Genomic DNA, 27189 nt, shown 5'->3' with positions numbered 1-27189 from the left:
CACATGCACAAAGGAGAATATGATAACACAAGCGTAGCTAAATACAACAATTTGTTATTTGGGTTAAAAATATCAGAATTCTTGTGTTCACTTTGGCAGCATATATACTAAAAACTGAACGATACAGAGATTAGCAAGGGTGCAAGGTTGTTACCCTGTGCAAGGGTAACACGCAAATTCATGAAGAGTTCCATAGTAAAAAAGAAATAAGTATATGAGAATTCCTTACTACTCTTGTAACTTATATGTAAATTTTAAATTTTAACTTCTCCCCACCCCCACCCCCCACGCCGCCTCGGGGCAAATTACATCCTTTCAATGGCTACACTATCAGAAGTGGCCAGCTCCCAAACCCAAACCCAAACCCAAAGTGTTCTTTTATTCTTTTTCTCCATTATACTTATCCATGTCAAAAATTATTGTTGGGCACGTGGGTGGCTCAGTGGGCTAAGCCTCTGCCTTCAACTCAGGTCATGATCTCAGGGTCCTGGACCAGCTCTCTGCTCTCTGTAGGGAGCCTGCTTTCTCCTCTCTCTCTGCCTGCCTCTCTGCCTACTTCTGATCTCTCTCTGTCACATAAAGTAAAAATTTTAAAAAATTGTTTAGTTAATAGTACCTGACATTTACTTGTGTGCAAGGTCCTGTCCTGTTCCAAGTGTACAACCACAGTGACTCCTCCAACTACTGTTCTTCCCATCTTGCAGATGGGAACTAAGACACGAGAAAGTTAATTAACTTGCACAAGATCACTGGTATCATGTCTCCTCCAGGGGCGTAGACCTTCAACTAAGGTAGACATTGTCTTGTTCACTGCCCTTTCCCTCTCACTTAGAACAGTGCCTAGCGCATTATAGGAATTCAATAAATACTCACAGATTCAGTTTAAAAATAATGGGTACCTACTAGGCAGTGGAGTACAAAGCAGCCAATAAAACAGCACTTTCAGCCTTGCACCCAATTAGTCACTTAAATATATTCATGTATACTTAGCCACTCTTAATATATGTATTTATATATAAATTTTGCATACACACACACATTTTCTTTTTTTCAATCTGGCGCTATCGACGCTGGGAGGTTAAGGTCAGCCTTGCACCCAATTAGCCGCTTACATATATTCATATATACTTAGCCACTCTTCATATATGTATTTATATTTTTGCATGTATTTATTTTTATATTATATTTTTATATATTTGTATTATGCATTTATATATTATACATAGAGATTTCATTTGGAGCTATCAACGCCGGGAGAGTAAGGTCCAATCACCCATTCCACAGAACAGAAAACTGAGTCACCGAACGGAACAATGATTTGCCCAGAATCAAGGGGCTATTGGCAGGCAGGGTGTGGATTCCAACGCCGTCCGGAAGGTTCCCAGGCGCAGCCTATGAATCAATCAAACCGCCCAATCCGACCGACCAATCGGTATTTATGAAGCGCCTACTGCGCGCAGCCCCTCTTCACGCCGCGGAGGCGGAGGAAGGAGGCTGTGGTGGGCAGGCAGCGGCGGAGACCGGAGGACGCCGCCGCTCGGCGGAATTTGGCGCCTATTTTTTGTTGGCTGGGTGTTCTCGCCTCTGATTGGGCCGCGGCGCGGCGTGCCCGGCGCGCCCGGCTGCGGCTGCTCTGTCGACCTTGGCTAGACCCGGGCGGCGCGGCGCGCGACCGGCCTCCCGGGGGATGGGCCACCAGGAGCCCCCGCTGGCCCGAGTGCGGGCGGGAGGTGCGGCTTATATAAACAGGTTATGTAAAGGGCTCAGCTGGCGCGAACACGTGGAGAGCCGCGGGAGTCCGAACACCCGGGTCCCCCCCTCGAGCGCCGCCGCCGCCACCCGTGCCGCAGCAAGCTCCAGCGCACACCCGGCCGGAGCCGCCGCCTCTCGCGCCGCTCCGTACCAGAGGCAGCCCTGGCCCGGAGCGGACCATCCCCAGCCCCGGGCGCCAGGGGGGAAACGGGCCGCCCGGAAGTGGCGGGACGCCAGCCAGGTAAGGACGCAGGCGGCCCAGTCAAAGCAGCGGCCGAGGCTGGAGCCACCTCCGCCCCCTCGGGCGCTTGGGGAGGGCAGCTGGGTCCCCAGTTTGGCGGGCTCGGGGACGCGGTACTTTTAAGCCAACCTCCGCCACCCGCCGCCCTCGGGGACTTGGGTCGGTCCGCAGAGCTCCGCTCAAGCTTAATTCAATGGACTGTTTACACCCGGGAGAACCCAAGGCGGGATGCGAGGAGGGGAGTCGCAGAGGGGACCAGACAGGGAAAAGATTTCCACAGTCAGAGTTACCTCTTAAGGCAATTTTCTTAAGTCATGAAGACTGCTGGTCCTCGTTTTTCCTACTGTTAGGCAACAGATTAACTGCGAAGGGCGGTGTGTTTTGCTTTTCTTTCCGGTTCCCCCTCTGAGCCACAGCCTAGTGGTTTCGTCCTTCCCGCTTTCTCCTCCCCTCCCCCGTTCAGTCAGCAGCGGCGGCTTCCGTCTTAAAGGGGCCGCGGCGGCCGGAGGAGGTGGAGGTGGGACGCTCTACGGCCTGCGCTCTTTTCCTTCCTGCTTCGGCCTACTTGGTTAACCGATTCTTTCGCCCGCAGGTCACAATCCAGGGTCCCGCTCCTCCGCGTCCCGGGGCCGGACGGAGGGATGAGGCAGGGGGGACCCAGGCAGCGCCGTTGCTGCTCCCCCCGCTGCCCGCAGCCATGGAAACGGGGGAGGAGGACGGCGCCCGCAGAGGTACACAAAGCCCCGAGCGGAAAAGGCGAAGCCCAGTGCCGCGGGCGCCCAGCGCGAAGCTGAGGCCGGCGGCGGCCCAGGCCATGGATCCGGTGGCGGCCGAGGCCCCGGGCGAGGCCTACCTGGCGCGGCGGCGGCCAGAGGGCGGCGGCGGGTCGGCGCGGCCGCGGTACAGCCTGTTGGCGGAGATCGGGCGCGGCAGCTACGGCGTGGTTTACGAGGCAGTGGCCGGGCGCAGCGGGGCCCGGGTGGCGGTCAAGAAGATCCGCTGCGACGCCCCCGAGAACGTGGAGCTGGCGCTGGCCGAATTCTGGGCCTTGACCAGCCTCAAGCGGCGCCACCAGAACGTCGTGCAGTTTGAGGAGTGCGTCCTGCAGCGTAACGGGCTAGCCCAGCGCATGAGCCACGGCAACAAGAACTCGCAGCTGTACCTGCGCCTGGTGGAGACCTCGCTCAAAGGTAGGAGCGCCGCCGGCCGTCCCGCCCACAGGGGACCTGATCCCACGGCTCTGGACCGCTCTGGACCGCTCGGCCCTGGCGGGCCCCCAGACTCTTAGGCCCTGGTCCCGGTCCTGTCAGCCTGGGCCCAGACACGCCCTCCTTCTCGGGGGCCTAGACGTTTAGGCCCTTCTCTCCCCTCAGGACCCCGGATCGGTCCCTGGCGCAAACGGGAGCTGGTACTTTAGTAAAAAGGGGCTTATTGAGTGTTCACCGTTATCTTAGTTAAGTGCTCAGTGAAGGTGGACTGTTAGTGTCAAACTTCTAGTATTCTGAGTTTGCCTGGGAGATGAGGGAGATTGGGCTGAGTTGGTGGAAGAACTTCAGAACCCCCTCTCTAGGGCCTCTTCTCTTTCCCTCTCCAAACTAAAAGAACTTTGCTGGACCCACCCACACCCAGTCCCTGCCTGGTTCCAAATGTCCTGACACCCTTCAGCTCCACCCCCAAACTCTTGGTTCTCAGTCTTACCCCCCCCTCCCCCAGCACATCCCAAGGCAGTCAAGCAAACCGGTGGGTTTCCTGGCTAAGTCCTCTGGGGCCTGCTGGATAATACTCCTGCCTCAGGTGGGCCTAGAGCTGACACATAACACAGAACATCTTTTTTCCTCCTTTTCTCCGTTTTACATACTTTTTGTAAACCCCCTGAGGCTGGCTGGCTTGGGTGTTTATAGGGAAGATGGGCTTTGGGGAAGCAAGGGGGCTGCAATCGTGGGAGGGCTAATCCTAATTTCTGGGTTTTAGTTGGAGTTAGTTGCACTCAGTTAGGGAGTGAGTTCATCTTTGAGTGCCCAGTCTCACGTGTCTTGTTCAGACTGAAAATTGGCCAAGGATCTCTAAAGACAGGAGAGGGCCAGGGGCCTGGAAAGGTCTTAGGAGACTTTCTTAGGGGAGAGGTTAAGTGTTCCACCAATGTCCTAGATGTCCTGTAGAGTGACTTTGGGTAATAACTTTTAAAAGTAAATTCTCTCCTCTTTCTATACATGGAGAAACTAAGGATTAGAGGTAAACAAATATAAGTTGAGGAGGTTAATCAGCTTGTAAGGAGAGTTGGGATTTCCTTATAGATTTTCAGAGCGTAAGTGACATAAACCCAGATCTGTCTTGATTCAAGGTCTGGATCTTTTCATATGGGTAATGATGCCCTCGCTTCCCCAAGAATAAACTGGAACTGACCTTTAAGAATGGGAAGGATTTGGGGTGGGGTTGGACAGGGCATTTTGTTTGTGGAATTTTTGCCCAATTTTAAACATCCTGCAACCCATCCCAGGAGAACTCTGTCCCATTTTAAGTCTGTTGTTTGACAGTGGACTGGGGGATTTGATCAGTATCACTGGGAGTCCTTTTTCAAAATAGGTTCTCACTTTTTACGCCCAGCCCTGCCTCATCCATTCTGAAAAGCCCACCCTCTCTCCCCAGGGTGAATATATTTGTTTTGAAAAGACTTTCTAGGAGATTCCTTGAAGCTTATCTGTATCGTGCAAGCTATTCACTTCCATCCTCAGACTGTCTTCTCCACTATGATTGAACAATAGTTTGGACTTCATAATACATGACTGCCCTGGGATGTGGGAATTCACTTTGCCAATAATGCCCTTCTATCCTCAATTTGAGGCCAGTCTTGAAACTTCCACCCAGGTGAGGAAGTCTTGGTTTCCCACACATAGATACTGCAGATTCTCTCACGTGTAGAATTTGTCAGAACTCCACAGTAAACGCTGGCAGTATAACCTCCTGGTTAATAGCCTAGGCTTTGTGTTTGGGCTCACTTTAAGTCATGGCTTGTCTGCACTGACTGCAGCAGGCATGGGACAAGTTGTTTAAAACCTCTGGGGAGCATTCCTTTATCAGTAAGATAAGGGTGCCTGTGTTCTCGAGTTGCTGTGCAGCCTGGGAATGTTCCTAAGTGCTCTGATAAGGAGGAACTCAGCAAGTTGAGTCCACGTTTTGAGTCCTCTTTCATCATCCCCTTTGAGATTCATTCACTGCTCTTGAGTTCAAGTTTGACCGTGGAACACATCCCATTGTCTCGGTTGTTAGTAACACCAGGTTGAGAGACACACTGGTATTTTCTGCCTCCCTTTGTGAGTTAAAACAGATCTAGAGAAACAAAATAATTTTGTTTTAGGTCATACACTTCAGTCGCCCTTTCAGTTGGGCCTCTTCAAAATATTTGATCCTCTGCTATGGGTCAGGCAATGTTGAGGGCTCAGAGAAAGAGCAGTCCAGGGAAGGGTGCACAACTAGCTGTTGAAACTGACATCGAAATTTACATGTCAAATGTTAATTTAGCAAGCAGTAAATAGGCATTGTTTTCTGCTATTAGTATTAAAGTGAAGAACAAAAAGACCCACATTGCTCTTAGGTAAGTTTTCCTGCCTTCAGCTTCCATAATTGGGCAGTCTTAATCAGCCCTGGGGCGCTGGATTTACAGCTTGCTGATATCACTCCCAAAAAGTCCCAAGAGCTGGGAGGAATCTCAGATAATCTGGTTCTGCCCTGTCATTAAACAACTCCTGTGCAGTCACCTTTTGCCCAGCCTCTTGCAATTTAGAATAATTTTGAAATAGACCAAAAAAGTGTTAATCTTTCTTAACTTTTGAACTAAGTCTGCATAGTTTTACAGAGTCCTCAGAGTTGCGTTTTGGGTGGTTGGGGCGTGGCAGTCTTTGCCCCAAAGGAACTCAATTTGGAAAGTTTGAGCACCTGGAGAACTTTAAGTGCTGATCAGAGTCACAGGAGGGAAAGGCTAGTTGTCTGGTTAGCGAGGGCTTTCCACAGAGTGTTTTACAGGATAAACAGAAATGATAATCTAGAGTTAGCTAGGAGTTGGCAGAAAAGATAGGCTTGAAAGAAGGTAGAGAAGGAGTGGGATTTATTTTACAAAGGGCTGAATAGGGAATAGTTGGGATTTTTTTTCCCTCTTCAGTATCAGCACACTTAGTGAATACGCAGAAGGCATCTTTGTAGTCTTAAAGAAATTATTTGACCTGTAAATCCAATATCTAAATATCCAATATCTAAAAGAAAAGAGAAACTTCTTAGTGCCGTTCTTAGGCTTATCCAACTTTGATAGCCTGTAGGTCTCCTGTCCTTGCTTTCTCTCTGAATGTAGAACAAACACATAGAGTGTTATGTAGTGAAGAGGAGTTCCAGGGCCAGTGGTGTCTTGGAACCCTGATCTGGCCTTCTGTTTCACAGGGAGGGAAACAAGAGACAGAACTTGCCTCATATGAATGAGTGAGTGGTAGCATTCAAACCAGCTCCTGGGACTTTCTTAAACCAGTTTAACAATCCTGTAAATTACTCTGTTGATGCGATGATGTCTTTGTTTAGCTTTCAAGTACTTGTCACAAGAAACAGGAGTTAAAGCATAAACAGTTTGCTTTATCCCCTTGTTTCCATTGCCAAAGGACCCTGTCCTGAATGTACCTAAAACTGAATTCTAGCTTGCTGCCACTTAGAAGATAGCAGGCAAGCCTCATTGTCAGACTAAATTCAAATTCCTGCATGCTCTCTAACGCACACACTGATCATTCTGACAGCGATGAATACGTTAATATGTATAATATATCGTCTTCAGGACAAACCCAGGGCTCATAAGGCCAAATAAGTCTGGAAAAGCTTGGCGGGGGTCTAGCTTATCCCATCTTAGTAGGACACTGGTTCTGCTTTACCAATTCTTTCATGTTTACCGCGCTTAAGAGATCTTAGGCAGCTTCGCATGGGTAGGAATCAACGCCCTTGGGAAGTCAGGTCTGTGCCTTTGTGCCCAGTGGTGACTGTGAGCCAGGCACTGCGGAGAGGCCATGCAGTTTCCTCCATGAGGCATGCAGAAGACACAGTCCCACATGACCGCGGCTCAAGGTCCGAAATGATGGGTAGCCGCTCAGACCCTAGAAAGTGGCTCTGAATTCTTTACTATGGCTTGGGGCTCAGAAAGGCAGAGAGCCGGGCAGTGATGTTCGGCTACTCGGGCATAGATCCAAGGTGTCATTCAGGGTCTGAGAAATGAACGGGACACAACAGGGCACGAGCACTGTCGGGGAGCCCCCAGGTTTGGCTTCTACTTTCACCCTGTTAGTAACTGCTACAGCTTACTGATGGCTGTGGGCTGGTGCTGCGCTAGGCTTTATATTCATTAACTGCTTCAACCCTCACTACCCCCTTTTGAAGTCGGTGCTATAATGACCCCTGTTTTACAGGTGAGGAGACCGAGGTTAGCAAAATTGCCCCGTGTAAAGCAGATAACCAAGCTGAGGTCTGAGCACAGGCTTTCAGGCTTGAGTCCGCGCTTTCCAACAGCTGTGCTGCACTCTTGGGACAGGTGGCTTAAATTCTGGGTTCTTCTGTTTTTCTTGGTTGTTAAACGGGCATAATCCCATTTTACTCAGAAATTAATGGCTGCTGTTTATTTTTTAATTAGGTGCTAATCAGTACTGGGCACTGCTAGTCTCAACAAGGGGTGTCTCCCCTGTGTCTTGGCTTCCAGGGACCCTGTACCTCCTTTCTGGTCTGTCTTGAGACAGCCATGAAGACTTCTCTTCCTGCTGCCTGCCTGCCTTCTGAGTGCACTGGGAATTTTAGATACCAGCCTCAGGAGACAGGAACAACCCTTGCTTAATTGAGAGTTTTGGCTAATTGGGTTGCACAGGATAGGGTTTTCCTTGTGTAAATTTCCAAGAATTGCTTAGCTTCCTGTAAAATAATGAGTTCACTCTTCTCTCAGATTTGGCCAGTTGGGGGGTCCTTCGTGACTCAAAAATCTTGGATCCTCACCTGGTTGTCTTTAATGTGCACATTCTACGTGGCCACTACTAGAACTTTCCCTGGTTGTTGGCTGTTTGTTGTTGTTTTGTTTTAAGCCTCTAGCTCAGTTCTCCTCTTGCTTCATTTCACTCAATTTCTGAGCCCCTAGTATGTGTGAGGCGGACCGTGAGGAGTGCAGAGACCTGGTTTCCCTCCCCCGTGAGCGCGCAGGCATGGAGGAGACTTGGATGGAGCACGATGGACGTTACTTCACTGCGGCCTCTGAGAGATGCTGTAGGGGAACAGTTTCGAGGAATGTGGACTCAATTGAGGGAAGGGAAAGACGAGTTGTAAAAGGGTAGATGGAAGCAATCCTGGCAAGAGGTGAGGTCTAGGTAAGTAGGAAGGCCCTCATGTGTGGAGAGAAAAATGGGCCAGAGCCTCTTCCCACTCTCTGCTTGGCTGGCAGAGTCTGCATTTTACCAAGATCCCTGGAATGTTCCAGGCCTAATAGCTAGGCTTAGTATTCTCATGCTTGTTCTCATTTAATCCCCCCACTTGAAGTTGGTGTTTTTGTAACCTGGTCTTCTACGGGAGAAAATCCAGATCCATCAAGGGCTGCCCCTGGTGTCCAGACACATTAACATAATTCACATCGAGTCCTTCGTTGTGTGTTTTGGTGTCCAGGTTCCATGCAAGATGCTTCCTGGATCACAGTTAAGCCTTGCAGTAACCCAGTGAAGTAGGTTCTCCCTGGATTATGGATAATGAAACAGATTCATAAAGTCTTAAGACCTTTGCCCAGGGTCACATAGGCATGGAAGTGAACCATGGGGGTGCCCACCCTGGGCCTGGGAGGTCCACAGCCCTTGTCCTGTCTCTCATGTTAGGCCTGAAGGTTCTTAGCCCTTGGCCTCTGTAGGACACTGTGTCTTGTCTTGGCATTCACTCTCTGGGGTTGATTGTCTAGTGCACAATGACATTTGACTAATCTTGTGAAGTGCTTTGAACACACTCTGTGTTGTTACTGGTCCCAGTCTCTTTATAGTGACAGGACACAGCCCAAGGTCATTGAGACAGTGACCAGGGCTTGATCTTTGTGCTCCTCTTTCTTTGGAAGAAGAGTTTGTCTTGGGAAGGGGGCCTTGTCTTCAGCTTCTCCGGACTGATTTTCAGCAGAGCCACTTCTTTAAAAAATACATATTAATATGTAGCTTTTAACTAAGCAAAAACAGGGCTGGCTATAGTCATAATGAATTCAGAGTTCATTTTTCAAGGTTTCCCCGCCCAACCCTTTTTTTTTTAATTGTAATTTTATGTTCTGTTTTTTTCATTTCCCATTAAACTTGCTTCTTACCTGTTATGTGACCTCCTCTTTGGACTCTTTATTTAAGAAAATTAGAAGTAGAACATGGCCCTTTAAAGCATTCAGCCAAGTGGCAGTGCCATAATTAACCACTAAGTCTTCTCAGGCCATTCTTCTCAAACCTTCACTTTGACCCTGTTGTTTAGAATACCCATTCTGGGTGCTTTGGGGCCTTGCCGTGACCTTTTTGTTGATGTCAGTGATGGGGTTTTGTTTGTTCTCGGCTTTTGTGTTTTTGGTACTCTTCTTAGAAGAAATTCCTCCAGTGAGATTTTCTTTTATGTCCAGTGGATTGAGCAGTTTTAGGACTTGGTGATCCATACTCCTGAACTTGGCACATTCAAATCAAAGTCCTAATTAGTGCCCTACTGAGAAATGAATCTGCAGGTCTGGTTGGACCCTCAACATGAGGGACTTGGTGAACATGAAACTCCTTGGAGGCATAGGTCTGTGAACTTAACAGAGAAACTCTGTCAGCAGTGGACAGTAGAACATCTAGAATGTAGGATCATGGTTGGGAATCCGGGCCATAGAGCCTGGGCGCCATCTCCTACTGGCCGTGAGACCACAGGCAAGTAATTAATTTGGGGCCTTTGTTTCCTCACCTGTAAAAGGGGATGTAATTACGGTCTCAGTAGATAGGGGTTTGGAGTAAGAAGAGGGGATTGGGGGGCGCCTGGGTGGCTCAGTGGGTTAAGCCACTGCCTTCGGCTCAGGTCATGATCTCAGGGTCCTGGGATCGAGTCCCACATCGGGCTCTCTGCTCAGCGGGGAGCCTGCTTCCCTCTCGCTCTCTGTCTGCCTCTCTACCTACTCGTGATCTCTCTCTGTCAAATAAATAATAAAATCTTAAAAAAGAAGAAGAGGGGATTGGCCAGAGTACTCTCTCAATGTTTCCTTCCTGTCACAGAGGACATGTGAGGTTACTAAATTCTACTGATTCTAAACCTCCCAGCACCTTCCCTGCCCCCCGCCACTCCTTCCCTCTTCTCCCTTGCCAGCCCTCACTTCTTGGGGTTTCCGAAACTGACGAATCCCCTCAGCTGCCAGGCCGTCTTCCATCTCTAACTCCTCATGCCCGCAGAGGGAACTTGTGGCAGGGATTCTGAGACCTGCTGTCACACGTGGCAGCATCTTGGCTGTGAGAACCCAGCGTGTGTGTACACACGGTAGTGCTGTTAGCAGCCCGTGTGTCTTACTTAAACGGTAGGTCTTAAAATTGGTCACTTTAGACTCAGTAAGCAGGATATCGTTCTAAAATGTGCCAAGAACTTGTAATTCCTGTTGCTTAGCGCCTAAGTTCAAATCCTTCAGTCTGCTGGGCTCCCGTTTCTTAGGACCCTACTCCAGCGGCTTCTGCTCCAGCCTCCTTTCTGCACATCTCCTGCTGTATCTCCCTGTGCTGACCCCAGATGACTTGGGTCCCTCGCTGCGAGCTCACGCCTGTGGTGTGCTCACTCTCCATCCCAGGAGACACTGCTCAAGGGCCATCCATGACTGATCACAGGCTGTCTCTCTCCCAACCACTTTGTCCACTCCTCAGGTGGAATCACCCCCTATTCCTTGTTCTCATCGCCGTCGGCCGGCATTCTGTTTCTAATGACTGGAAGCCTGAACAGAGACGACTGTTGATCTCTCTGGTGTCTCACCAGCAGTGTGTGCCCAGGAAGTATTTAAATGGAATTGACTAGAGTGAAGAAATTCCAGCTTCTGGAGGCAGCTTGGGAATAGGCTTGTAAGGCCCTGGGTATGGTATATCCCTTTCTAGGAGGGGCCTGCTGTCTGGAAGCTCACACTGACTCCTCCTTATCCCAAGCCTGTGGGCCTTGAGTTTCTGAACAAGGCAGGCCGTATTTTATTGGGTGCCACCTGCTTGACTTTTTCCCCCCATTTTCTCTGTCTCCCTTTGAACTGTGGCATAGAATGTTTTGAAACCGTTTATTCTGTGGTCTCCAGGCCATTGGACTTGAGGGGAAGGTAATGAACCTGTCCTGAAGGTAGGCCCATCTCTCTGTAATCACAGTGTGTTTCTTAGCCCCCTGCACCCGGGTGACAGCATCATGTTGTGGAAGGACTTGGCAGCAGAGGCTCATGTCTAACCCAGCCAGCCATGGCCATGATCTTGGGCAAGATCTTGGTTTGCCCACCTGTAAAAGCGTGTCTGCAGATCTGAGATGACTCACACACTTAGCCTTTACATGGGGCCTGGAAACCAGTTGCCTGTCAGGTGAATTGATCTCCCATCCTTAACACTTCCAGGGAACATTCCATCTTTTCTCTCCCTCTCTGGGAAGCTAAGTCTTTGACTCCCTCACCTTACAGAACTGTCCAGCTGTACCAAATCAGGGAATTACAAAATTTAAGTTTGTTTCTATCCACTCAAAACACTGTAAGCTTCTCGTGGGGATTCTGCTTCACTTGGTGTGTGTATTTATTCCAGTTCTCCGTCCTGAAATTGGTGGGGAGGCACAGGCAGGCTTTGGCGACCGCCGAGACAGATGAGCTCTGAAGCTGCCTGGGACCATCTGACCTTCATGAGCCCCTGCTGACTGGTGGATCCCAGGGATAGGTCTCCAGGAATCCGTGTCCTTGCAGGACCATGGACTGGTCATCCCTGAAAGTTTGAGCACTTTCTCTCTTGCAGATTGTAGTCACCGTGGTAAATTAGAAGGGAAAGGCTTTGGTCAGAAGAGGGAGATTACCTGGGAGGTCAGGCAAGCATCAAGTAGGTTGGCATTCAGGCAGGGTATATAAAGGTGCACCAGCAGAGATTTGGGGAGAGGGAAGGCTTTCTAGGAGGCGAGTGCCCCAAAACCACCTGGTCTGGCTAGAGCATGGGCTTAACTATTTACAGCCTGAGCAGTAGGATATAGTGATCCACATTTTCATTTTCTGATTTCAGCATCCTCTGTTCCCTAGCATGTGAAGGCTTCATTCTGTGGCCTATATCCCCCGGGGTGACTGGGACCGGTGGATTCCTTGGACTTGGCTGAGGCCCAGTGGGGATGTTATGGATGGTCAGGATGTCCTCTCCCTAAAGTACCTGAGGCTCTGCAAAATCTGTTTCTTGTTTGTGACTTAACTCCCAGGAATACGTGGTGGCGGTGTCCCTCTCAGTGTGGTGGAGGTGACAAGAGGCTCACAGCTTCTGCCATCTTTCCCAACCTCTGCCCAAGGTTCTTCCCTTGGTATCCATCTCCTCCATGTTTTCCTTTGAGCTGGGAGATTACCCAGTTCACCAGGGGGCAGAACTGGCATCTTACCCCAGCCTCATCACCTAGCCTGGGCCCTTCCTGTGACTTTACCCTGGCTGGCTTCTCCACAGGAACACATCAGGGGCCACACGCCCCGCCCCCCAACCCCCGACCCCACGGTGAGGCCGGCAGGGGCCCAGGTGGGCAGTCTGCCCGCATGCCTCTCCTGTTTGTGAGTGGACAGCTGGGGATTCCTGCGTGAAAACACAATGTGTGGTTTCTGATGAAATGAGCCCAGGGCCCTGGCCCATGCGGGGAAGTCTTCTTGCCTCCCGGACAAGTAGCCGCCCTCCCTGGTTTTCCATTCTGTCATGCTCCCTGATGCTGGGTCTGATTCTGAGCCCGCTTTTTCCTGTCCAGCTCTTTCCTCTGAACAAACAGCCCCTCCTGTAGCATCTCCCGAGCTCAGCTCATTCCCCCCAGAGCAAGCTCTAGGGTCCCCAACCCAAACCCCACACACACCCCCAGGACACTTGTTTACCCTTCTTTTCTTTCTCTGGGTTCTCATAACCTGGACTTAACAATGTAGTCTGTTTTGCAGGCTGTTTTCTTTTTACTTGAGTTGCCCTGGTTACCAACTTTGTGTGTAAAGTAATCACCATTCCCCACCCTTTGCTTCCCCACTGTTGGAGTGAAAAAGTTGCACTGTTTTCTGATGGTAGCCTTCACAGGAGGAATGTGATGGCTTTTTAATCGCTTCCTTTCCGGCTGTACCACCAGCAGACCTTTCTTGCCCTCCTTTTTATGGGTCTTTACTTTGGCGTCAGGCAGATTTAGGCTTCAGATCACCGCATCATTTCTCAGTGTTTTTAGATAAAGAGCCTCAGCCCACCAGAGCCAGTGACCTAGAAAGAGGATTATGAGATGGGAAAGAGCTAATTTTAAAATGAAAACACCCCATCTGCCCTAAACTGGTTCTACCTTTATTGTTTTGATTGTGAGTAATACAAACAAATTACATAATTACAGGGGAAGTGAGGTCTGTCAGATCGTGGTCAAAACCCCGAAGCTGTTGCCTTGTCCATCTGTCTGTCCTGCCTCAGCCTAGAACTCACAGAGCAGTGGCTTCTGTAGACTCTGCTTTGGCAGAAGCTATGTAAAGAGATATAGCTCTTGTTTTCTGGTTGAACAGAGACCCCCGTACTAGGGATCAGAGGACTGATCTTCACACTCAGTCATGAATGAGCCATTCATATGCCCATCCGTATACCTTCTCATCAGCAAGATGACCTCTGCCTGTTTAGACTTTGGGGACAGTTGTAGTCCTCCGATAACTTCCGCAGAGGACCAGTGTTCCGTTAATTGCTTTGTAAAGAACATTGGGATTTGTTTGGAGATGCCAGTCACCAGCTTTCCTGGAGTTTCTGTGGTTCAGCAAAAGGAAAGACTTCTGCAAAGGCAGAGCTGGAGTGTCAAGCCAATACGACTTGATTCCAACTTCTGTGTCTGCTTTGGACTCCTGTTCCCACCAGACCTCCTTCCTGTTCACACCTCTCCTGTGTTCCATGCTCCATCCCATCTCTCAGCCTAGAATACTCTCTTGCCTCTCTGCACCAATCTACTGCCTGTCCTTTAGGTGGAACTCAGGTCCTGACCCTTCTAGTCTCAGACTGGGAATCTCCTACCCACGCTTCCACTGTTTGTAGTAAAAGTTGACCTTGATGCAGATACTTAAGATGCTTGCTGTCTTAGATACTTACCTGTTATCTCGTTGAAGCTAAGCTTTATAGAGGGAGGGGCCTGTTACAAACCTAGCTTGTGCTGAGCAGATATGGTAGTCGAGCAGGAAATACTGGAACATGCTTCTAAGATAAATAAATCTGTAGGACACATTTTTAGGTGCATCAGCAAGAGTCATGCAAGTTAGGAGAGAGGGGAGGAGAGGTCCTTTGCCTGGTATGGATTAACAGACATTTTTTATGGCCTTCTTGCACCCTTGACCTTGTCTCAGCAGCAATCCTGCCAGCCGTTGCTGGGGGGAGGGGGGTTGCGATGCTTGCTGCTGGTCTGGAGACTCTAGAAGGAGACAAAGTGCCTTCCCGGGCACATGGATTGAGTCCCTGGACCCTTTAAGTCTCTGGGAGCCTCAGGTTCTTCTATCTTTTAAGATGCGAGTATTTCATCCTTCCTCCCCCCATGGGGAGGGGGTTGGTAAATACTAGCTTGAAGGTCAGGGTCCAGTGTAGGTGTCCTGTGAGTGATGCCATGTGGCCATGTACAGTTGAGGCGGTGGAAGCAGAAACTTGGAAAGGTGAACTAAGTGCCGTTGCCTCCTGCTAAACTCATTGAACCAGTCAGCAGGCAACCAGTTACTTAGCCAGGCACCAGGTAATTCCAAAGCCGGATGCTTGACTCCAGTGCCCGCAGCCTGTGTCATTCCTTAGCTCACTAGCCCTTGACTCATCCTGTGTGAGTAGAGATGGGCCTGCTTGGTGCAGTGTTGGCTCTGTGCGGGTTTTGCTGGTCCCCTTGGCTGGGAGCCTGGTCCCCGTTGTCTGGCGTAAGCTTGTTGTGCTGCACGCGTGTGGTCGGAGAGTGGTGTGGGTGTGTCCGTGGCACTCAAGCTCTTTCCGGTCTTCCTTCGATTTAGGAGAAAGGATCCTGGGTTATGCTGAGGAGCCCTGCTATCTCTGGTTTGTCATGGAGTTCTGTGAAGGTGGAGACCTGAATCAGTACGTCCTGTCCCGGAGGCCGGACCCAGCCACCAACAAAAGCTTCATGCTACAGCTCACGAGCGCCATTGCCTTCCTGCACAAAAACCACATCGTGCACAGGGACCTAAAGCCAGACAACATCCTCATCACCGAGCGGTCTGGTACCCCCATCCTCAAGGTGGCAGACTTTGGACTAAGCAAGGTCTGTGCGGGGTTAGCCCCCCGAGGAAAAGAGGGCCATCAAGACAGCAAAAATGTGAATGTGAATAAATACTGGCTGTCTTCAGCCTGCGGCTCAGACTTCTACATGGCCCCCGAAGTCTGGGAGGGACACTACACAGCCAAGGCCGACATCTTTGCTCTGGGCATTATCATCTGGGCAATGATAGAAAGAATCACTTTCATTGACTCTGAGACCAAGAAGGAGCTCCTGGGGACCTATATCAAACAGGGGACTGAAATCGTCCCTGTTGGTGAGGCGCTGCTAGAAAACCCAAAGATGGAGTTGCATATCCCCCAGAAACGCAGGACTTCCATGTCTGAGGGGATCAAGCAGCTCTTGAAAGATATGTTAGCTGCTAACCCACAGGACCGGCCTGATGCCTTTGAACTTGAAACCAGAATGGACCAGGTCACATGTGCTGCTTAAAATTCAGGGCAAAGCATCTTGAGTGTTGTTAAACTAGGTGAGTGTACCCTTTTTGTTCTGCATGCCAACTTCCTGGACTGGATTCTTCATCTCAGGCCCTACGGTGGGCCCCGTGGAGCTGGGGGGAGGGTTGAAGACACCCGAGTGCTTATTGTGAGAGGACTCACCCAGGTCTTGAGGAGGAGATCTGTGGGGCAGAGTAAGAGCTGGAAAATCTAGAGAAGTCCTCTGAGTGCACATCTCTAGTGTTTTAGAAATACTTTTTCTCGACCATTAATAAACGCTTACTGAAGAAAGTGTGCAAAAGAGGTACGGACAGTTTTTTTCAGGGAATATATGCTGTCCCTAATTGTGTCTCCGATTCACATGTCCAGTTCTGCACAGTTGAGATCGTGCTATATTTAGGTCTAGTTTTGGTTCCTGCTCTTTGAGCACTGCTCTGAGCATCTCCTGTGTGATACTCGGGAAGTACGGTTTTCAGTAATTGACATTCCACTATACGTACCGTAATGTGACCAGTCTCCTATTTCAGATACAGAAGAGAAGAAGGGTTTTCTCTTTTTTTAGATAGTGTTGGTGATGTGATGAGTGAGTTCTTAGATGGAAGTTTCTGCTTACTTAAGAGAGTGATTGTAGGCTTTTTTATTTGTCAAGTGTTACGCTAGGCTCTGAGGTAACAGCAGTGAGCAAATTTAAGAAAACAGCCCCATCCCCATGAATTCTCCACCTTCGTTGAATTAGTCAGGGAGAGAAACATTGATCGATAATCGCCGCAGGTGTTTTATGACAAAGGAGAAATGGTAGGATGGGAAATTGGCCTTTTAGGGGGTTGGCACCCCGAGGCAGGTGTAGGGAATTGGGGGTGGGGCAGGGAGGATTCCAGGGAAAAGGGCGACTAACCTCTGCCAAGGACCTGAAGCCAGAGGGAGCCCCGCACACCTGAGCACCTCCACGGGCTTGGGGTAGGGTAGTGAAGAGGAAAGCAGACTCGGAGTAATCAGCGACCTGCCCAGGGGAGCAGGCAGAGCTGAGGTGGAAAGTCCGAAGTGTGTACCAGGAAGGGCCATGGTTGTTTAGTTGGACCAGAGGCTGAAGTGAGCAAGGGAAATAAGATAGAAATAAGGTGATACAGGGAATTTGACCTTGGTGGGCATTTGGGAGCCATGAGCGGACCAGGGCAGAACGGTGCAGTGTTGAGGTTCTCAGGACAGGTGAGTTGGGTTGAACCAGAGCCTGGGAGACCAGTTGGACCCATGATTTTATTCCCACTGCTAGCACAAGGAGATGTTCTTGAACCTGAAATTGAGCAGCACTGAGGATGGAGGAGTGCCTGGATCATCATCAGGGCAGGCCGTTGGCAAGACAGCCGGCTGGATGTGGAAGCAGAAGAAAGTAATACACTGGGGGAGATTGACAGCAGTAGACGCAGTGGCTGGCTGGGGTATTGGTCAGATTTGACTTGTTTTCAAATAACGCAGTCTCGCTTTGTGGGGAGGGAGGAGAATGTTGACTGCGGTAGCAATCTGTTTGCCTTCGCCAGCCTGCAAGGGGTTAAGTCTTTTATCCTCTGTCCTTCTAAAGCAGGTGCAGGCATATCTTACTCATGTCCCTCCTACCTTGTTTTCTTAATCTGGCGAGCTGGAAATAAGCGATTCTGAGATTTGCTGAAGCCCTGAGATGAGGGCTGGTGCTAATCCCAGGGGTCACCCTGCACACGAAGCTGTCTGTCACCTGGGTGGGGTCTTAGTCCCTTCCTTGCCCTCCACCACCCTCAGAGTGCCGTGGTGAGTGCTTGCTGAGGGGAGCCTGCTCAGAGCCTCCGTGCTCTCAGTCCCTAGGTTTACTTCTTCCCACAAACCTCGAGCTCTGCAGCGGGACAACAGGCCAGGTCATCCTGCTGCCCACTGGGTAAGCGCGTTCTCCAGAGCTCGGTTTGGGGCTGTGTTGCGTTAGAGCCCAGAGGGTTGGCTAGACCACATTTTAGTCGGATTTCATGCCACTGCTTCTCATTCCCAACTGATCCCTTCTGCTTTTAAAAAACCTCTTACAGGGACACCTGGGTGGCACAATCGGTTAAGCGTCTGACTCTTGGTTTCGGTTCAGGTTGTGATCTCTGGGTCATGAGGTTGGGGCCCTGCTCAGCGTGGAGTCTGCTTCAGATTCTCTCCCTCTGCACCTTCCTTCCCCCGACTCCCACCCCACAACATGCACACGCACGTTCTCTCTCTAAAATAAATCTTAAAAAAAAAAAAAAAAAAAACAAGCAAACACATGTTGGAGTTCAAGTTTGTCCTGGGATAGGATGGAACTTGTCATTGGAAGAGAGATTTGAATTTGGGTAAGGATTTTGAGGCTGTCACAGCTTCTGGAGATCATGCCACTGCTGGGATTTGTGCAGCTTTGCAGGGCAAAGTTCTAGCTCCAAGAAGGGTGATTCCTTCACTTAGGAGAAATAGGTGACCTTGACATAAGAGAAGATGAGGCACATAATTCTACTGAGTGTCCCAGGCTCTGACCACTAGTGATGACAACAGTTCTTGGTCAGCTGGTGCCTATATGATCGTTGCCTAGCCTCGCCTGTCCCAGTGGGGCACTTAGACTTTGTGGGCCTGGGCCCAGGTCCCTATAACCAGGAGTTGCCCCTTTTATGTGCCAAAAGCTTCAAATCGTTTGCAGTGTCAACGAGTTGTGTCTCGCTGTTCACAGAATCAGAGGCTTGAGTTGGAAAGAGCTCTTGTCCAGACTACCCCTGCTCCCCACTTCAGTTTTATAGATAGAGAAGTGAATTTCATGTGTGTTCGTTCATTGACGAACTATTTGCCAGGGATAATTTTAGTCACAGAAGATATTTTAGTGGATAAAATAGACAGAAATTCTTGCAGGTGTGGCTCTTGCATTATGCTGGGGAGATAGACAATAAACATAAGTAATAAATGTTTGAAAATGCTGAGTGCTCTGGGTGGCCTTAGGGCAGAACAAGGGAGATCAGAATGCTGGGAGGTGGAGGGCAGAGGTGTACTTTTAAAGGGAAGAGATCAGGGTGGGTCTCTTGAGACCGTGACATTTGAGTAAAGGCTAGGAGTTGAGAGAGTGAGTCATGAGGATTTCTGGAAAAAGAGCATCCCAGACAGACAGGGATGACCAGTATAAAAGCTTGAAAGCTGCATAGAAAACTGGGAGGGGAGTATATAGGAAAAGCAAGAAAGCTAACTAGGGTCAATTAGAGTGGGCCCGTAGGCCGTTGTAAGTATCTGGGGTTTGGGCCTGAGTAAGATGGAAAGTCCTGAATGCATGTTCATTCAGCTGTGGGATAACTAAGCTTTTGAAAGGATTGTTGTGGCTACTGTGAGAAAAGTAAACTTTGGGGGAACAAGCCAGGGGATATGATGGGAGGATTCTGTAGCAATCCAAGTGAGAGAATGGTGGCTTTGAGCAATGGAGCCCAGGAAGTGATACTAGATTGCAGGTGAATGTTGAAGTCAGCCAATCATTTCTTGCGGGATTGAATGTAAGGTATGACAGAAAGGAATCAAAGAATACTTGGAGGTTTTGGCCTTGGAAGCCTTTGGAAGGGTAGAGTTGCCACCAAGTGAGATGGAAAGGACATGGAGAGGAACAGGTTGGACCGGAGAACATCGGGCTTTGCTGCCATGTGTAAGTTTGCAGTGCCTGTTTAAAATCCAAGTACAGAGGTGGAGTGTTTAGTGGGATGAGTCTGGAGTTCAGGGGAGAGATCTGGTCTAGAGATAGAAATTTAGAAATGGCCAAGGTACCCAGAGTGGGTATAGAGATTTCAAAGAATGACTGGGCTCTGGGCCATCCCCCAGGGAGGTTGGGAAAAAGGAAAGGAGTCAGCAAGATAGGAGACCTGGGCTGTGGTTTCCTGGAAGCAGGTGAAGACAGTAGGAGGAGGAATTGGCGATGTGCTGGTGGATTGAGGGACATGGGGACTGAGGATTGACCTTTGGCTTTAGCGATTGGGAAGTCATTGGCACTTACGAGCAATTTTGGTGTGGCAAGTAGTGAGGAGAGTCCCTCAAACCACAGCAGGTTTGAGAGGGAATGAAAGGAGGAGAATTGGAGACAGAATCGACTGGAGACTCTCCACTTTTTTTGTTTAAAAGTCAGGTTGGTCCAGTTGTACTTGGAAAATTGAGGACTCTAAAAAAGCTTTTGTTTGGGGTTATATCTATGGATACTGGTAGTAGTAAAAATTAAAACTGAGAAATGTTTTAAGTGTTCTTTTCAAATGACTAAATAATCAGTTATATGTTAAGGATAAGTATTATAATTTATGAAAAATATTTCAAACAAAAATTTAGCGAATAGAGAGGCATTGTTTTATATTAACAAATCTTTTCATTATCTGCCTTAATAACTGGGTTCTCACGTTTGCTTGTGATTTTAATCTGGTACCATGTCAGTCAGCATGTAACCTCTAGAAAACAGAGGATGTGAAAAAGCCAAACCCAGCTTGGTGTTACTGTGAGCAGGGTTGGCTTCGTGGAGTTCCGCACTCTGGACCACCCTTTTGGGAACTGGTGGTATAAAGAAATCTTCTGGAGGAATTTTCTGTGAAGGGGAGCAGCTGAGAAGTAGGGGGCAGCTGGAGACCTAAAAGGAATTATTCGAAGTCCCAAATGAAGGGACAGAACATGTGTGTCCTTATTCCTTGTAAGCTTTCCCATTAGGCCTCTTGTTGGGACTCAGGCTCCAGCTGCATATAGGAGACACTCGTCCCCTGCACGGTGTGGTGAAGAACAGCGTCACTAGTCTGGTCTTGTAGATTTCAGAGTAGTGTTCAAATCAGTGCTCATCACATGTTTTAGGTTTTTGCAACAGTGAATAGATGTGCTTTGGGCGGGAAACATGGGATTCCTTTGAAAGGAGTATTGCCTAGTGGACTGTTAAGGACTGAGAGGTTCCTTTTTTTTATGGCTTACTGGCCATGTGACCTCAGGCATGTTATATTAGCTCTTGATTTTATCATCCATTAAGTGGGGGTAGATCATATTAATGAGGTTGTTGGAATCACAGGTTGGGAAAGTACCCTATATAACCTCCCTAATGAAATGCTAAATTTTAGATACACACTTTGGCTTGAGGTGAAAGTATTATCTTCATCTCTGAAGACAGTGGTCTTTAGTAGCCTTGCTGAATTCAGAGGATTACCAAGTATCCCTTTAAAAAAAAAAAAAAAAAAAGCTGGACTCCAGGCAACTCTGGCCAATTGCTTGTTCCGGAAAACTTATCTATTTTTAAAGATTACTCAGTAGTGTATTCTATCTCTCCCTTATTTGTCATTTTTTAAAGATGTTTAATAATTCCTAATGTTTCCTCCCAGCGAGCCACAGACCTTACCCAAGTGGGTAAGCTAAACTGCTGTTCCTAGGTGCCACCACCCACCTCCGTTACCAGGGAGGGTGCTGTGAGATGAGGGAGGCTGCATTCATGGCCAAGTTTGCGGTCTCAGATGAGCCTCAGTTACTAGGGCCTTTGGTAGTCAGGGCCCTTGAATGACATTTATCTGGAGCTGGCAGCTTGGGCCTGCTGAAGAAAATCAGATGTTGGTGTGGCCTAAAGGATTGTAGAAAATATTCTTTGTTCCATACGTGATCTTCGTAGCTACCTAACATCAGAGGAAAAAAAAAAATCCAGCCTAATTTATTGTTGAAGTAATAAAGGATGTATTTATTCTTGGTGTGAGGTCCAGAGATGTGGCTCTGGGCTCCATGTTGGCGGACCTGAGTTGACCCCTTGACCTGGGCTTCAGATTTTTCACTTTTTACAAGATTGGAGGTGGAGGTCCCCAGGCTGCTTGTTGGACCCCTGATGGTCTTCTGGGGGTTCACAGGCTTCGACTTATCTAACTGACAGCAGCATGTTGGCTCACAGTGAAGCTGTAGAAACCAATTCAGATGAATTCATTACTTTTGGCAAAATTATACCCCAGTTGTGTCACATTATAGGTGTTGAGTTAAAAGTGATACTGGAAACCAAAAAATGGAAAAGAAATTCTCTAAAAAAAAATTGATTTTTTTAAAAGATTTTTATTTAGCAAGAGAGGGAACACAAGCAGGAGGAGTGGGAGAGGGAGAAGCAGACTCCTCGCCAAGCAGGGAGCCCGATGCGGGGCTTGATTCCAAGAGCCTGGGATCACGACTGAGCCGAAGGCAGATGCTTAACGACTGAGCTACCCAGGCCCCCCTGTGTGGTTCATTTTAATAGCAAAGTTTTCAGAATAGTCCTGGGAGGGTAAATTAGAACCGGCTTTTCGGTGAGCAGATGGGAACCTGGGATAAATAGGTAGGTATTCAGGACCTGTCTCAGTTGAGTGTGACTTCGTTGTCCAGCCGTGAGGACAGATGTGAGCAAATCCAGGAGCACCTAAGACATGCCCTTCACCTGTGGGAGGTGGCAGCACGAAGCCAAGCTGCTAGGGCATGAGAGCCCCCCCCACATGGAGCCTCTCCTGGGGGGGTGTGCGGAGCCGAGGGGTTAGGTTTTCAAGGAGAGCAACAGTGCAGAAGATGTTGATAATCACTGGTCATCCCTGGGTCCAAGTACTTTTTGACCTTTATTTCAGCTTCCCGAAGGTCACAACTGATAAGGAGCCAAGTCTAGATTTGAACCCAGGTCTGAGTCCCTGGTGTGCCCTGACCTGGGGTAATGTCTCATTGAAACACCTGCAGAAATCACGCGTCTTTTTAACGGAATTCAACAAACAGTTGCACCGAGTGGAGTCTGAGATGCATAACGTGGGCACGAGGTGCTTGGCCATTAGTAGCCTTCTGGTTGGGAGGGAGTCTCTCGTACTCCAGTAAGGTGTGCTGTGCTGCTCAGCAGGTAGGTGGCCGCTGGGAAGGATGAGCAAGGACCTCTCCATGAAGCCATAGCCTCCAGAGGAACCGTTTGGTTCCTACAGTCGGTTTGGTTCCTATACCCCAGAGTCTTATCCCACTTAGTCTTCTGGTACAGCCTTGAACTTTCCAAAGAGGACAGAAGGCAGGAAATGCCATCCTCGCCCTGAAGTGGGCGATTAGATCCGTACAGAATAGGGCTTTCATTTAAAGTTGAGAGATCGTTGGGAGGGGGATGTATTTAGCCGGTAAGGATAAGTCCTTGGATCCAAGCAGATCTGCTGTCTCTGAGCCTGTTTGGAGCCCCCGTCTACACAGTGGACGTCTCAGCCTGGGCTTCCTTGGCTCCAGCACTGCACAGGACTAAGAGCGGAGGGTTGTGCTTGAGGATCTCTTCTCGCTGGGAAATTAAAGCTCTGCCTTCACTCTGAGGACCTGGTGGCCCGAGGTGCCAGCATCCAGGGAGACCGTGGGGACTGGTCTGTCTCCTTGGGTTTGCTCAGGGCTCCCCCAGGTCCAGAAGGCTGGCGTTTGTAAGGCCAGGCAGCTCCCTGGGGCCCGGCTTCTGCCCTTGCCCTTGCTGTCCCCTGACAGCTCCAGCTGTACCCACGGGAGGAAGCGGAGCTGTCGATTATGTAATGGGGCTGGTGGCCCCCAGGGAGAGTCTGTCCCTTGAAGCTCTGCAGGACATCAGAGCATCTGCAAGGGGACAGGCCTGCCCCAGGGCTGTTGTTGCTCACATTCTCCTCCCTGGCATCCCTGGCTCCTCCTGGCCCAGACGGTGGCCCTTTGGGCAAAGCAAAATCCCTTTTGTAATTGTCCAGCTATAAGCAAGGCTGCCTAATGGTTGGGGTCCTTCCAAGTCCCATTTCCTCTTCCCCCAGGACACAGACACTCCTACCAACGATAACAACTCCTGGGTATCAAAACCTGCATGCAGATTCCCCTTGGGTCACCCTGATACAGCTTCACACAGGCAGGTGAGGCTAGGCTGGGATAGTGAGACACCCACATAATCAGGGTCAGGCCCTGATAGGCAGAAGCCACAGGGCAGCAGAAGTCAAAATTATGCAAAGGTCGGAAGGTGCGAGGCCAGAAGCCCGCTGTACATGATGGCCGTTGAGAGAGCACAGGCAGGAGGGAGTGCTGACAGCAGTCTGTGGCACCAGGCCAGGGAAAAGGCTCTGGTGTGACCCAAAGGCAGCCTACTGTCTCTGTTCCCCTTGCCAGGGATCCTGGCAGAAGCCCCTTCCCAGTGAACATAGCTGGGGCTTCTTGAGACTTGAGGACCCAAAACAGAATAGCAGTTGCTGCCAGATTTCTCCCCAACAAGTCTCCCAGTTCATTTATGAGTTGTGGACTAAAGCAGGGGGTCTGTCCTTGGTGCTCCATCACTGATGTGGCTGCCCACATCAGTGGCTGTGAACACAGCCCTGTATTCAAAGATGCTGGGGCCAAGTTGCATTTGTTTGGTGAGCAAGAGCCCTCCTGGTAAATGCAGGCACTGGCCCAGGGGTGGTATTGACAGTGGAGACCCCCAGTGCTGTCCTCTAGGAGTTCACTGTGTAGCAATGGGGAGATGACAGTAGCTGTGGCTCAGGAGAGATCCAGGAAGCCTGGAGGGAGTGGATGAAAAGCTTCCTGGAGGAGGTGGCACCTTGGGCTGGTTCTTGAAGGTCACTTTAGAGGCCCCTTGTAAACCAGGTCATAAACAAACAGGTCACAGCTCAGGGCTCTCCAGAAACTGACCTTTCGCGACCTGAGGCTTTTTGGGTACAAGACCCAGCTGGCCAGGGGAGAAGGTACTGTTCTAGTTATGAAATCCCAACCAGAGATGCCTCCTAGACCCCAGGCGTAGGGAGAAAGCCCACAGTTCCGTCTTGATAAACCAGGGCAGCAGCATACAAGCTCCTAGCCCCTCCTTGCCACTAGTGAGTCCTCTTTGGTATTACAGAACCCAAGGAAATGGAGACCTCCTCCAGCATCTCTTGGATTCAGAAGCTTGGCAGGCCTTAAAACTGCCAGCCAAGTTTAAAATAAATCAATACCATAAAATACTGCAATGAATTTCCCAACTTTAAAGGAATTTCACTTTCAGTTAGAGGTGCCAAGGGAAAGCTGTAACTCAGTCTGCATCATACGCAGGTCAGATTTCTGTGTTTTGTTTCTTTGTAAAAGAAAATGCTATTTAGGGCCTCGGGGGGCAGGATTAGAGCCACCCAGGCACACCACAGGGCATGGGGAGGAAGGTGAAGATGCTTCTGTTTTTCCAGGATGCAAAAAGGAGCTGGATATGGGGCTCCGGGTAATAGTCTCACGAAGGGGAACCTTGGCTATTCATCATTCTGAGGCCTGGCTCCACGGCTGTGATGGAAGGCCGGTCAGCTTACGTGTATGGTGGTGGATTTTAGTATTAGCCCGTTCCAATGGGAAAGTCACAGATATGGTGTGAGCCAGGTGACTCGCTCTTCATTTACTTCCGTCCATTTGGAAAAAGGAAATCTTTCCATGTCATGGACAGCACCCTTTTGTTTTTTTGCCTTTCTGCTCTTTTCAGACATGTCTAAGACATGTCCTTCCTTCCAGAAGGCTCTGGTCTGGGGCATGTCTGAGGCATGGGCTGTGAAAGTACAGTGCAGTCAGATCTTGGCAGAGGGCATGGGCCTTACTGGCCCAGCCCAGCCTTGTCCAGACATAAGGAGAACTGGAAGTCACAAGTAAAGACTCATTTGTTGTTAGTAACCAGATTGCATACTTGGATTTGATGAATGTTTGGAAGGAACCCTTGGTTTGCATGGGGCAGCAGAAATGAGTGTGAGTATACCACACCCCAGACAAACAACACAGTGACTCTTACCTTCTAGAAAAAACTATTTGGGAGTTTAAGTCCGTTGCCTAAACTGAAATCCAGATGTCACCGCCGATGTGATCCAGAGCTTCTCCCTCCCCTGCCCTGAGCGCACCAAGCAGGTGTAGCACCAAGAGCCCTTGGAGAGCCTGTCCCTCCAGCCTGGTGTCTGGGAGCCCTCTTGCTGTGGGACAGCTGTTCTGGAACTCTGGTTTCCCACCTGCTCATAGAGTGTCACTGAGTTGGGCATGAGCTCACGGTTAGGCAGACTTTGATGTGAGCATTCGGGATCTACAAGCCTGATGACGCGGCCTGGGCCAAGTTTAACCAGAATTCAAAAGATGGCTTCCTCTCTGTCAGTGGGAGGGACGGAGGATATCACGAGTAAGATGTTTCCTACTTGGCAGATCACGATTCTACCCTGCAACCTTGAAGATGTTGACAAGCTACCGCCACGCTCCTCCCTGCCCCTCACTAGCTCACCAGCACACACCGTGTCCATGACCAACCTTCTTCGAGTGTAGTCCCCAGACAGGCAGCGTCACTGGGGAACTTGTCAGAACGCATATTTCTGGTCCACTTTATGTAAGAGCTAGGAAAAGGAGGGGTCAGCCTGGGTGGCTCAGTGGGTTTAAGCCTCTGCCTTCGGCTCAGGTCATGATCCTAGGGTTCTGGGATCGAGCCCTGCATCGGGCTCTCTGCTTGGCAGGGAGCCTGCTTCCCTCTCTCTCTGCCTATTTGTGATCTCTGTCTAATCAAATAAATAAATACAATCTTTAAAAAAAAAAAAAAAAAAGAAAGAAAGCTAGGAAGAAGGGCCTCAAGTCCTGATCCTATCACTGCCTTCCAAATTACCTAGCACTGAGCAAGTCACTTCTCTGTGGGCTGTGGTTTCCTTGTCTAGAAAGCCAGGGCACCTAAAGGACCACTCTCAGCCCTTCTCTGCCTGCTCCCCCATCCCAGTTGTGCTCGTAGGTTGCAACATGGATGAGTTTCTAGGAGTTGGGACTCCTGATTCTTGCTTGATTTCTCCCTCAGTGCCTGTGTCCTTAGCGTGAGGTGAGTCCTGCAGCAGCCCCCTGCTCCTGGGAAGAGAAAGAAAATAATTAAATTTCTCCATGGGCTTCCCTGGCCCTGAGAGACTAGACTTCTAAGCCATAATAACAATGAGCATCTTGGGATGATCTCCAGCAGAGGACCCTCAGGGGAATACAGGCCCTGTGGGGTCTGTGTGGTAGGATGTGAGATCACCCTTCAAGAAAGGGGAACTTGAGAGGCAGCTGGGCATAGGGGATGGGGAAGCAACAAGATGCACAGGTCTGGCTTAGGTCTCTAAGTGGAGTCTCAGACATGGCTTTGAATCCTGTCTAGAAATCTTCACTTGTTCATTTTCCTGACATGCGGTAAGCACATGTTCTGTGCCCTTCTTGAGCCATGGAGACGGAGGTAATCCCTGACCTCGATACAGTTAAACCAGGCATCTTCTCTGAGCCTTCGAGTCCTCGTTTATAAAGCAGGTTACTAATGACATTTACACCATAGGATTTTCCTGTGGATTCAGTGGAAAATGGATGTAAAGCCATCATGGG

At 49.5% G+C, this 27189-nt stretch overlaps 1 protein-coding gene across 2 annotated transcripts in view; it reads left to right on the top strand.

Annotated features, from left to right (window-relative positions):
- The first annotated feature begins 1243 nt into the window (after positions 1-1243).
- LOC132021787 (serine/threonine-protein kinase 35) overlaps positions 1244-27189 on the top strand; it is a 38249-nt gene continuing 12303 nt past the window's right edge. The window contains exons 1-3 of one of the 2 annotated variants that reach the window (XM_059406670.1): positions 1244-1993; positions 2586-3183; positions 15180-15929. In XM_059406670.1, coding sequence (XP_059262653.1) covers positions 1688-1993; positions 2586-3183; positions 15180-15892 — 1617 coding nt within the window. In that variant the 5' untranslated portion in view covers positions 1244-1687 and the 3' untranslated portion in view covers positions 15893-15929. Of the gene's footprint in view, positions 1994-2490; positions 2511-2585; positions 3184-15179; positions 15930-27189 lie in introns of those variants that run through there. The other variant, XM_059406671.1, reaches the window with a different exon arrangement.

The sequence above is a fragment of the Mustela nigripes genome, chromosome 7, assembly GCF_022355385.1.
Source record: "Mustela nigripes isolate SB6536 chromosome 7, MUSNIG.SB6536, whole genome shotgun sequence".
Lineage (NCBI taxonomy): Eukaryota > Metazoa > Chordata > Mammalia > Carnivora > Mustelidae > Mustela > Mustela nigripes.
This window is presented reverse-complemented; position numbering and strand designations above follow the sequence as displayed.